The sequence below is a fragment of the Mastigoproctus giganteus genome, chromosome 12 (genome assembly GCF_048544385.1).
Source record: "Mastigoproctus giganteus isolate SK-2022 chromosome 12, ASM4854438v1, whole genome shotgun sequence".
NCBI classification, from domain to species: Eukaryota; Metazoa; Arthropoda; class Arachnida; order Uropygi; family Thelyphonidae; genus Mastigoproctus; species Mastigoproctus giganteus.
In genome coordinates, this window is record NC_143586.1 from 71184738 (window position 1) to 71198020 (window position 13283).

Sequence of the window (13283 nt, forward strand, 5' to 3'; positions counted from 1 at the left end):
ATTGTGCCTGTCACAGTAATTCTGCAAACGATATATATATATTTTTTTATTATTTTATTATTTTTTTTTCCAGTCATATGTCAGATAAGTTCATATAAATGAATTTGTTTAAAAAATTAAATAAATCGGATAAATTTGCGTCATCATTGAGAATATGGTTCATCTCTAATGAATTGTTTTGAGTTAAAACCGATTTAAAATTTGTTAGTCGAGCAGCATGATTGTAGGGACACTCGAGGAGAATGTGTTTCACTGTAAGTAGGGCAGAACAATGATGACAGTGAGGAGGTTCATCCCCTGTCAACAAATGGAGGTGGGTCAGATGGGAATGGCCAATGCGTGTCCTTGCAAGGACAACCTCTTCTCGTCTGTTTAATCGCAAACTAGATTTCCAGTATTGTGGCTTTTGCTTTATTCGGAAAAGTTTGTTATGGGTCTGTTCCTGTCATTGTGATGTCCATTGGTCAATACATAACTGTTTTATGATGAGTTTACAGTCCATATAAGGAAACGAGGCAAGTGAAGACACTGGGTTGATTGGATTTTTTGCTGCTTGATCTGCTTTTTCATTTCCCTGGATTCCAGCATGCCCGGGAATCCAGCAGAATCTTACGTCTGCGTTATGCTCTGTTAGATTAATTAACTCTGCTCTGATTTCTTTCAGGATTGGGTGAGAGTTCGGACATTTAATGTTGTAAAGAGGTTACTGCACTCAAGGAATCGGTATAGATTATTATCTCTTCATTATATCTGTTTTTGACGTGTTCGATAGCCATTTTTATTGCATGAAGTTCAGCGGTGTAAATACCAACTTGGGAAAAGTTTTTGAGAGATTGCACAAGTGGGAAGAACTACTGCAGCACCCACATCTGTATCAGATTTGGATCCATCAGTATATATTTGCAGGCAGTGTTTGTTTGCTGATGCATGAGCTAAATGTAGCTGCTGTATATTTTCATTGTTCAGCGCCTGTTTTCCCCATTTTCGAAAAAAGTCATCACAAAGTTTTAAAAGTGGACCATGGAGGCTCTATTTCTTCGGTATCTTGGTGGATATGTTCCTGTGGAAACACATGCTGTGAACCGTGAGCCTGCTTATATTTAAGGATGTACTGTACATCAAACTTTACAGCTGATAAAGGAGGTGGATGCCTCTGAAAGCTTCAGTGTTTTATTGCTTTTATCCCGTGATCTACATTATTTCATTGTATATATTTTATTTTTATTTTATTGTACAGACTATCTTATTTTATCAGTTTTATCCTTAATTATACTATTAATTTCACTTATTTTATCTTATTATTATTAACAATTTTAATTTATTTTTTTTCAATAAAAGTTTACAATGGTTGGTGTAGTATCATTGCAGTCATTATGAACATGAACATTCCCAACCCCAGAGGCCTATTTGAAGAATTGGTTATGGTTTATGGCCAACCTGTGTTCTGGTACATCCGAGAATTTCAGCAGTTCAGTGTTGGTGAAGCCAAGCAGAGACAGCATTTGAGATTTGCGCGTCGTTGCAAAGCATATGGTCTTATGACCTGTGGATTCTGTGTTGTTGCCCTTTGAGGATGATCGTCTGTTGTGTGCTGACAAGGATACCAGAATAAAGTGTTAAACATTTGGATTGGAAAGTTACATAGTAGGCTGAACTATATTAAGAGACAAAAAGGTTTGTTTTGTGTAATTTAAGTGGTAGTGTGACTCCTGCACACCTTTTGCTTATTAGAAGGGTATCATTGGCCAAAGCAGCCTGAATTTCAGATATTTACAAAGGCAAGCAGGCAAGTTCAATAGATTAATGGAGGAGGCCATGGCCGAACATAATGTTAGAAATGGGAATGTGACCTGTAACTTTATATGTAATTTGAGCAGCAAGCAATTAACAAAAGAACAAGAGGGGGTTTTAAATCTAGATTTGCAGTGATCCAAATCCACCAATAGCAGAAATGGCTATGGGCATCGAAAGAGCTGTGAGTAAATTACCAATGGTCGTGGGTAATGATATCCGTACAAGAACCTCAGCGATTTTGAGTCAGGCTCGGGCAGCTTCCTCCAATCTTAGCATTAGCCAGATGAAGGTGCTTAAGGAGCTGAGACAAGACGATAGCATTGTGGTTTTGCCAGTGGATAAAGGAAGGTCAATGGTGATCCCTGCATGCCAAGTGTCCAATAAACATCTTTATTGGACACTTTCATGCCAACTACCTAGGTTCTATGGCCTACCAAAGATTCATAAGCGGGGGCTCCACTTAGGCTGATTATGTTGTTTATAGGTAGCCCTACAGATGCTTCATCCAGGTTCTTAGCCAGACTAATTTCTCCTATTGTTGGACGTTCCGATTTTACTATCAGGGATAGTGGAAACTTTGTACAATTTGAAAGGGATCAGGTTATAGAAGAGGGTGAGACCATGGTGTCATTTGATGTGGTATCCTTGTTTACATGTATTCCTATCAATCATGGGGTGAAATGTGCACGTGTGGCATTAGAGAAAGATTATACCTTAAGGCAGTGGTTCTAAAAGTGGGTGCCGCAACGTCAAATTTAGCATCGGCTTACACCGTGGCCCTCGCTACAAAGGTCGTTGATTTTCATGCAACCGTGTAAATTAGAAGTCATCATGAAATAATTGCTGACCACATCAGTGTTTATGTACATACACCTACATATACAGAACAGCCAAGCTGGCCATCGCGTACACTGTATTTGAAACAGCACAGTGCCGCTGTGAATGCTCATACTCGCTTGGCGGATCTTAGCCCTTAGCTTGCATTCCTCCTTTGTCATATCAGTGTGCCTAGTTGTGCATATAATCGAGCATGTTTTGCACGCTAAAATTTTAGTTAATATTTCTATTTCAAATACTTTAAAACAGTGGCCACGGAAAACTTTATTATTAAAAAGAGAAAAAAATCAAGATAGTAATGAACATTTGAATCAAGAAATAGTGGCATACAATGAAGATTCTTCACAGAGCAGCAGAAAAACTGAAGTAAGCACAAGTTCAACTATAAAAAAGAAAAAAAAATCGTATGTATCAAGACAGTTACTTAGAAATGGGGTTTACATGGTGTGGTGATAGTTTTGCACCTAATCCTATGTGTATTGTTTGTGAAGTAATATTAGCAAATGATGCTATGAATCCAAGCAAATTATCATGACATTTCACTACAAAGCATAGTAACCTTTCTAATTAGATGCCAGATTACTTCAAAAGATTATTAAAATCACAAAAAAAAACAAAGTGCTAGTTTTATAAAAAAATTTAAAGTTGCTGAGCGAGCACAAGAAGCTAGTTATTAAGTGGATGAAATAATAGCCGAAGAAATGAAACCACATACTATTGAAGAGAAACTAATTCTCCCCGCCTGTGCAGTAATTTGTAAAACAATGTTTGGGATAGAAGAAGAATTAAAGAAAATTCATTTGTCTGATGATACGATTCGCAGATGTATTTGCGATATGTCAGATAATATTGAAAAAACTGTTTCTTCTAAAATTAAAGAATCTCCTATATTTGCATTACAAGTAGAAGAATCTATAGATATTAGAGGTAAAGCCCAACTACTGGCATTTGTTTGTATTATTGAAAATGATAAAATAATAGAACAATTTTTATGTTGCAAAGAATCAGAACAAACCACGACAGGTAAAGATGTTTTTAATGAATATTTCAAATTTATAGATGTATCATGGGAATCATGTGTGGGAATATGCACAGATGGGGCTCCGTCCATGGTTGGGTCATTAAAGGGTTTTTTATCACTAGCCAATAAAGAAAATAAGAATATCATATCTACTCATTGTTTTTTAAATCGACAAGCTTTAATCGCAAAAACACTAGGAGAGGAATTACTAACTGTCCTAAATGAAATAATTAAGATGGTTAATTATATTAAGAGCAGGCCTCTCAAAACTGTGTGAAGAACTTGGATCTTCTTCATACTGATGTCAGATGGCTGTCCAAAGGATGAGTATTGAGTCGTGTTTACGAATTAAAAGTTATTTGTTATTTTTGGTTTTTAGGAGCATTAGCAACTAAGGCCATATTGCTCCGGTGCAGTGGTCATTCCCTGACCTTTCCGCATCCTCCGTATTTGGTGGTGACGGGCTCGAACCCCGGTCAAATCAAGAAGCGTGTGCTACGCACTGCTGCTCCTTCCCACCTGGCTATGGAGACGCCTCGAATTAAAAGTAGAAATACTCACTTTTTTTTGAACAAGAAAACAAGCGTGAATTTTGTCAATTGTTGAAAAATGATTTTTGGTGTACAAAATTCGCTTATATAACAGATATATTTGAACAATTGAATAATGTAAATTCCTGTATGCAAGGAAGAGATTAAAATTTATTAAAATCTGATAAAACTGCCACTTTTAAAGACAGGGTAAAATTTTGGAAAATTAAAGTTAACAAAGTCAACATGGAAATGTTTTCAAAGACAGCTGCAACAAAAAATAAAAATATAAAGAAGTTAATTTCTGAACACTTAACATCACTAGAAGAACAGATTTGACCTTATTTTCCTGATGTATCTATCGACAGTTTTGACTGGATATGAATGAAATCCGTTTGTTGAATTGACATCTAATGAAATGGAGTTAAGCCTTAAAGAAGAAGAGGAATTAATACAAATTTGCAATGACTATACGTTGCAATTAAAGTACTCTGAAATTTCACTCGAATCCTTTTGGATATTAATTAAGAAGGAATATCCCAACATAGGAGCCAGAGCACTTCAAGTTTTGGTACAATTTTCTACCTCGTACTTGTGCAAACTTGGGTTTTCTACACTAGTTAATATCAAAACTAAAAAGAGGGAAAGGCTGAAGTCGGTTAAAAATGAAATACGAGTATGTTTGTCTAAAATACAACCAAATATAAACAAACTATGTAAATCGAATCAAGCACATGATTCACATTAATTGTTTTATGTTTTGTTCTCTTTTTAAGAATATATTTTTATTGTAATAAGCATTTTTTCCTAAAATTAATAAAATTTCAATATAATTTTGTATTGTTTTTTTTTTTTTTAATTTTGAATTATTTAGTTTCTGGATATAAATTAGAAAGTACTTATTGTTCTAAAAACATTAAAATAAGTATGAAAAACAATCGAATATTATTTCTTTAATTTAGATTTTTTTCATACAATTTATTATTCTTAGAGATATAGAAATTGTGTATAAAATGCAGTGAGGCCAATTTTTAAATAAAAAAAATTGTTTAAAAATCCTGTACCAAAAAGCCAAAAGTTTTTTTCATGCATTTTTCAAAAAAAAAATTTCCTCATTATCCTTCCACATGCACCTTACAAAATATTCTGCCAGCACCCATGAACCCGGTGCTGGGGCTGCCGGGAATTTTTCATAATGGATTTAGGGTGTCTTCACATTAAAAAGTTTGAGAACCACTGCCTTAAGGGATAGGACTCCGTTAAGTGTGGAGGATATTTGTAGTGGGATGGAGCTGTGTATCTCCAGTATCACCATGTTATTTCAAACCACACTGTATAAGCAGGTTCATGGTGCAGCGATGGGCTCCCCTATTAGTGCTGTCATAGTAAATTTAGCTATGGAGGAGCTAGAGTCCAAGATTTTTGATGGGTCTGTTCTCCCCATGCATGCATGGAATTGATATGTCAACAATACATTCACAATTATTCGGAGGGGGGGAAGAGAGGATGAGGTGCTTGTTTTCCACAATAGCTTCTCCCCATTTATTCAGTTCACCTCGGAAGTGAAAGTAGAGGGTACCCTCCCTTTTCTTGATGTGTTGGTACATGGGGGGGAGGCCCCTAGAGTGAAAACCAGTGTGTACAGGAAACCCATGTGCCAGGGCCAATACACATTACAATACAGCACAAGCCAACCACCACAAAAATAGTATCATTAGGGCATTACTGTATAGGGCTGGGTCCCAATGCAGCACCTCCGAGGATAGAAAGGAAGAAATTAAATGTGGCACAGCAGATCTCGGGAAACGCGGCTACCCCCAGAGGGTCACAGATAAATGTATCCGAGAAGCAGGGCATGAATGGAGAGAGCGATCTACACCCATTGCCACCGCATATATTCCCTACTATCCAGGCTTAACTGAGCGTATAACTCGGGTGTTGTGTGATTGCCAGACACACTGTGTGTAGCTACTAGTGCAGAGTTGCACACAGTTGTGTGTAAGTGGGTCATATACGAGATAAAATGCTCGGATTGTGGGGAAATGTTATGTTGGTGAAACAAAGCATTGGTTTAAAGATTATATGGGGGAGCACATCAGTGTGATAAAGACCATGGATTATGGGAGGTCTGCTGTGGCAGAGAATTTTTGGGAGGAGAATCATCACATCTCTCCTGACAAAGCTGTTAATCATCGACCAGTCACAGATTTTGGGACAGCAAGTAGCTTGAGAGTTGCGAATTTGCTCCTCTGAGCATAACATTATTAATAGAGACATGGGAGTCCGCATTCACTCCCCTCTTCAAAGCTTTTGGTTCTTGTATGGGATGAAAGGTTCCGCTTGGCATGCTCCCAAGCCATTTCCAGTTCCAGTGCGCATATGGAGAGTACTGTCTATGCTCCTGTGGAAATAAATGCTGTGAACCGTGAGCCTGCTGATATCTAAGGATTTACTGTACATTAAACTTTACTGTTGATAAAGGAGGCAGATGCCTCTGAAAGCTTCGGTGTTTTATTGCTTTTATTTTATCCCATGATCTACATTGTTTTATTTCATTATACAGACAGCGTATCTTATTTTATCAGTTTTATCCAGCTTAATTATACTATTCATTTTACCTTATTATTATTAACAATTTTCATTTATTTCATTTTATTTCAATAAAAGTTTATAACGGTTGTGTAGTATCGTTGCAGTGATTATGAAAATAGCTCCAACACTTGGATGAAAAGTGATACTTTTACTTCATGGTTCGAAAGTAAGTTTATACCAGTGGAGAGATGGCACTTGCTTTTCAAAGCACTTGAAGAAAAAGCTGTGCTATTGTTGAATCACTACCCAGCTCATCCTTTGACCAATGTCCTGAAATTAAAAGACAGCAAGATCAGAATCTCATTTCTGCCAAGGAACACAACTGCACTAATTCAGCCCATGGATTAGGGCATTATTCGAGCCTTCAAAATCTACTATCGTGGTGGGCTACTTGCTGGTGTTGTGAACTCAGAAATTCAAGTTATAGAATTTCTGAAAAGATTAACACTGAAAAAAGTTGCATACAATACTGGATTAGCATGGGAGAAAGTAAGCTCAACAGCAATTCAAAACTGCTGGTAAAAACGTACTAAAGATGAGATTACTAATAATAACCTTGAATTAGTGGCAGCATTTTCAAAAAAATAATCAAAGGCTGCTTGTAACATACTTGGTAACGTACTCATCTGTAGTACGTTTTTACCAGCAGTTTTTGAAGGCTCGAATAATGCCCTGATCCATGGGCTGAATTAGTGCAGTTGTGTTCCTTGGCAGAAATGAGATTCTGATCTTGCTGTCTTTTAATTTCAGGACATTGGTCAAAGGATGAGCTGGGTAGTGATTCAACAATAGCACAGCTTTTTCTTCAAGTGCTTTGAAAAGCAAGTGCCATCTCTCCACTGGTATAAACTTACTTTCGAACCATGAAGTAAAAGTATCACTTTTCATCCAAGTGTTGGAGCTATTTTCATAATCACTGCAACGATACTACACAACCGTTATAAACTTTTATTGAAATAAAATAAAATAAATGAAAATTGTTAATAATAATAAGGTAAAATGAATAGTATAATTAAGCTGGATAAAACTGATAAAATAAGATACGCTGTCTGTACAATGAAATAAAACAATGTAGATCATGGGATAAAATAAAAGCAATAAAACACCGAAGCTTTCAGAGGCATCTGCCTCCTTTATCAACAGTAAAGTTTAATGTACAGTACATCCTTAGATATCAGCAGGCTCACGGTTCACAGCATTTATTTCCACAGGAGCATAGACAGTACTCTCCATATGCGCACTGGAACTGGAAATGGCTTGGGAGCATGCCAAGCGGAACCTTTCATCCCATATAAGAACCAAAAGCTTTGAAGAGGGGAGTGAATGCGGACTCCCATGTCTCTATTAATAATGTTATGCTCAGAGGAGCAAATTCGCAACTCTCAAGCTACTTGCTGTCCCAAAATCTGTGACTGGTCGATGATTAACAGCTTCGTCAGGAGAGATTTGATGATTCTCCTCCCAAAAATTCTCTGCCACAGCAGACCTCCCATAATCCATGGTCTTTATCACACTGATGTGCTCCCCCATATAATCTTTAAACCAATGCTTTGTTTCACCAACATAACATTTCCCCACAATCCGAGCATTTTATCTCGTATATGACCCACTTACACACAACTGTGTGCAACTCTGCACTAGTAGCTACACACAGTGTGTCTGGCAATCACACAACACCCGAGTTATACGCTCAGTTAAGCCTGGATAGTAGGGAATATATGCGGTGGCAATGGGTGTAGATCGCTCTCTCCATTCATGCCCTGCTTGGATTGAGGTGGATGTAGAAGCTCCAGTTATGCATTACTTGGGGAAGGAAGCAATTGCAGCTTCTGTGAACAGTAGGAAGACAATTGACAAACAGAAAGCTGATGACATAGGGAGTGACTTAGAAGATAATGTGAATGACTCATGTAAGGGCAAAGCACACTGAAATTAATAAAGTGCTTGCAAACATTAATGTGACGATGGCTGGCATGATTAGAATGTCAGAGTGATAGTTAACATCTTCATTTATTGCATCAGACTACTATTAAGAATTATGTACTGAAAAAATGCTGTCAGTTCTGGCAAACTAAATTACATGACTAATTTCAAAACGGATGTGTAAAATGTAAGTCTATAACAGCATTGTATATTACTAGAATGTAAAGGGAATGATATAGCCTTTAATACTTTGTCTTTTAGTTTGTATACTCATAAAACATTAGTAAATAAAGTATTTATTTATTAAGTAAAGAGTATTTATGTTAAAAAACTGGGGGGAAAAAAGTGGTAAAATTTTTTCAGCTATAACACACTTTGTTTATAACACTAACCAGTATTAAAGTTGTCGCCTGACACCCACGTTATATCGAAGTTGCATTGTATAAATCAACACCCATCCTTACTACACATGAGAAAGCATTTCTTAGCTGTTAATTTTGTAGGAAAAGGAGGTTGCTGAATTTCTAATGAATGACTGATTGGAATGGCAGATCTTGAATGTGTAACTGATGGTCCTGTCCTATACAAACCAAGGGAAAAAGTGACAAATATATGTATGGAGTGTGTGTCTTATGAGGTATTCCACTAGGCCACCTGCTGTGGCACAGTGGAAGATCTCACAAGACCAAACACTGTACAGCAAGGAGGTATCACAGAAAACAAAACATCTAAAAGAAATTACAATTGTACTGAAATATAAATTATAGTAGGTTAAACTCAAAGAATAATATTTTTTACTAAAGGTGGACCCCAATCACTTTTGTGGTGATGAGAGTTAGCCTGATCAGTTTTATAAGGGGGCCTTAAGTTTTCACTATGTCACTGGGCACCATTACAAATTTTGTTCCTAAATATAGCATAATATATCCCCCTGGACCATTGGTCACAATGTGTCATCCTCTGTTTGACCTCCAAGTCATAGGCTTCATCATTGGCAACTTCACTCTGTATGCATTTCTCTTTTAAGAATTTTAAAACTTACAGAAAAATTTTGAGAGAAACTATTTTAGTTTAAAAGAATTTTATATGATCAGAGAAGATTTCTATACAACATTCTTGTGTCATCTACAAATAGAACATAAAATAATTTACTCACTGAAAAATGTACGACATCATCATCTTTATGCAAGGTAGTTTTGAAGTCCTGATGATTAGTTAACACTGAAATTTCATATTCTACAGTACTACCACCTAATGGTGCATCTATTTTTCTATTTGATGGTACACTTATGTCCATTCCAGTCATAATATTCAACAGCTTCCTATAAGGAATTAAATCACAATGATGGAAGGATATCAAAAAATCATTAATACTTTTATAATGGAGAAATGAAACTGGATGTTTTTATAATGTGTTTATAGGTATTATCAATTATATGTATGGAATCATTAAATAATGTTTTTCAAGAAGATATTTTAAAATCACAAGTATTGACTGCTTAATTACTGATGATGGTTTTTTAAACTGAAACAATCATATTTATATAAATTAAAACTGATTTTGGCTTTTCAAATTCAGGGATGCTGAAAAGTCCATAACCTCATATAGTGTGAATCTAACAGTGTTTGGTCATTTGATCTATGTTCAAGTAGAAAATCGCAGAGCATCCAGTACTGAAGTAGAGCTGTATACATATTGGGTAGTGCTCAAAGGCAACATTTTAAGTAGAACTGTATGTGATACACTTATGGCCTTTCTATGCCTCTGACTGCAGGAAGTTTACTAATACTTATTCAAGGAAGAACTAGACAAACTATTAGAGGAGATGGACAGGTGATATGGGAAGGGTGCTGCCATGTCTTTTTTTTTTTTGCTGATCTGTATAAGCTTGCTTTCTTGCATCATTTCTCACTATTAATACTAAAACACAAAACATTGGGATTTTTCTTGTATTTTAAGAATAATAATAAAAACTAACAATAAATTTTTAGTCAAATTAGCAGGCTGACAAAATATCATGATTCAAGTCTAAATATAAATTTTTGAAATAAAATGTCCAATCAATACACAGAATATGCAAGGGCTGATCTATTTTGTGAGGAGGGATAATGGGAAATTATGCACGTTTTTAAAACCACTTGTAATAATATATCAAAAGTAACAGTGAAGGTATTTTCTCACAATTTATTTTCTTACACTGTTATCCCCCCCCCCCCCAAAAGAATGGCCTAGATCTGACCTTTGAAATACAGTAAGCAACCTCCAAGAACAGTCCACAGCTGAGAGAAGTATAATAGAGGTTAGTGATAAGTGCAAGCAGCTGACACAGACTACCAAATGAACGTTACGTTGTTATTCTAAAGTGACAGTGATAGGAGCAAGCAGCTGAAACAGACTACCAAATGAACATTATGTTGAAATCCTAAGCAATCAGACAATCATTTGGCAGGTTTCAACTGGCTTGTATAATGAATATAATGCACTAAGAAATACTGCCTAATTACTTAATCACTCTACTATTTCAGAATAACCAAATAAATTTGCACTCATTACTTGGTGTGCAGAAATAACTATTATTTACCTAATACCTACACAAACTACAAGTTTTTCCCCCACCCCAGTTATTTGATTTGTACCACTTTACCACATATTATCATTCGTTTACAAAAATGTTACTTGTCATTTCCCTTGGATAGGACAGGTACTGAATCACTCAGGATGTCCAATGACTTGAATCACTGATTCAATTAAATCCCACACTGGCAACTACTACTATTATGCTGAATAGTGACTTATTTTAGAAGTGACTCAAGTCACTTCTAAATAAGACATTGAAAAGTTTCAGTACTAGAGTCACTTTTATGTAATGACCTAACAGTCAAAAAGTTCACTGCAGGGGCTCACATCTGGTGGGTATGGGCTTGGCAAACCCAGGATCCTGAGCTGGATATCATCATTCTTCTCTTTCTTGGTGATTCCTTTCTACTTTTCTCTCTCTCCCTCTCTCTTAGGGTAACTTGGGAATGGTTTTGTTCTTTTTTTTTTTTTTTTTTTTTTTTTAACAATAATAATATCAATAATAATTCAATAACAATAATAATAATAACCAGGAAGATATCAGACCGCTTGGAGAGCCAGAACATAATGGCCGAACAGCAGAAAGGATGCAAGGAGCAATTAACCATAGATGCCATGGTTAGGGAGCAAGCCTACAAGAAGCGCCGCAACATGTACCCAATCTACATCAATTACCGCAAGGCATTCGACTCCATACCTCATAGCTGGCTAATAAAGGCACTGAACATCTACAAGTTCAATCCAATAGTGACAAACTTCCTAGGAGAAACGATGCTGAAATGGAGTACCACCATTAAGGCAGAAAACATCACAACCAGGCCAATTCCCATCAGGAGAGGAATCTTTCAGGGAGATGCCCTGAGCCAATTGTGGTTCTGTCTAGCACTTAACCCGCTATCCACCATGCTCAACAGTAGCAAGTATGGATATAACCTCAAAGAAGGAAAGTTTGTTTGTTATTTGGTTTTTAGGAGCATTAGCAACTAAGGCCATGTTGCTCCGGGATATGGGGTGGTCATTCCCTGACCTTTCCGCATCCTCCATATTTGTTGGTGACGGGCTCGAACCCCGATCTAATCAAGAAGCGTGTGCTACGCACTGCTGCTCCTTCCCACCTGGCTACGGAGGCGCCATTAGAAGAAGAAGGAAGGAAAAACCTGTACACCCTCACCTACCTGATGTACATGGATGACATCAAGCATTACGAGGGAACCGACAAGCACCTCCAGCAACTATTCCAGATCACCAAAGAATTCAGCAATGATATTAGGATGGAATTTGGTCTACACAAATGCAAGATCCACGGATTGCACCAGGGAAAATTAGTCAACTGAAATTACCAGCTGCAGACTGGTAAAGAAATCGAAGCCATGGCAGAGGGAGAAGCCTACAAATACTTGAGGATGATGCAGGCTCAGCAGTTACAGCACTAGGAAATTAAGGCCCGTCTGACTGAAAAACACCATCAGAGACTCAGAAGCCTGCTGAAAGCAAAGCTGAACATCATCATATTTACACTCATTGGAGCGTTTTCCGAGCAAAGGCTCAACAACGCAATTTAACTATTTACATCGACCTATTTGGCGTTCCAAGCCGCAAGGACTCGCCCTACTGCTCAGAAGTTTACCATCCCTAGCCCCGTGGAGGCAGGTCGCTACTATCCTTATAATTTGCACCACATTTAAATCTCTCTAAGTATATAGAATTCAGATTGCTTTGATCTAAACCACAATCTAGAAAACTATGTCAGTTTAGAAGTCAAAAAAATATTTTTATACATCAATTTAGAGGTCAAAAGTACCATGTACATAATATACAAAATAAGCAATGACAAGCAGTTGCAATATAAAACTAACATCCACAAGCATGCGGGAATAAAATGAACCCATCGGTTCAAGTAGTGCCCTGAGCACTACGAATAGTATTTACATTTTTAAGATACACTATGAAAACTTTATATATACTTTCATTCTCAAAGAGCTTCTGCATCTCATGGGGAGAGGATACC

The 13283-nt window shown here is 36.8% G+C and overlaps 1 protein-coding gene and 1 long non-coding RNA gene across 3 annotated transcripts in view; one reads left to right on the top strand and one right to left on the bottom strand.

The window, feature by feature from the left end:
* Positions 1-6960, top strand: part of LOC150077178 (uncharacterized) — a 184452-nt gene extending 177492 nt beyond the window's left edge. Inside the window, exon 3 of the long non-coding RNA XR_016547743.1 lies at positions 6879-6960. This is a non-coding gene — a long non-coding RNA (uncharacterized LOC150077178). The remainder of the gene's footprint in view (positions 1-6878) is intronic.
* Positions 1-13283, bottom strand: part of LOC150077179 (uncharacterized) — a 187800-nt gene that overhangs the window by 137657 nt on the left and 36860 nt on the right. For both annotated transcript variants that reach the window (XM_090386991.1, XM_090386990.1), the window contains exon 2: positions 9854-10019. In XM_090386991.1, the coding sequence (XP_090243117.1) occupies positions 9854-10003 (150 nt within the window). In that variant the 5' untranslated portion in view covers positions 10004-10019. The remainder of the gene's footprint in view (positions 1-9853; positions 10020-13283) is intronic.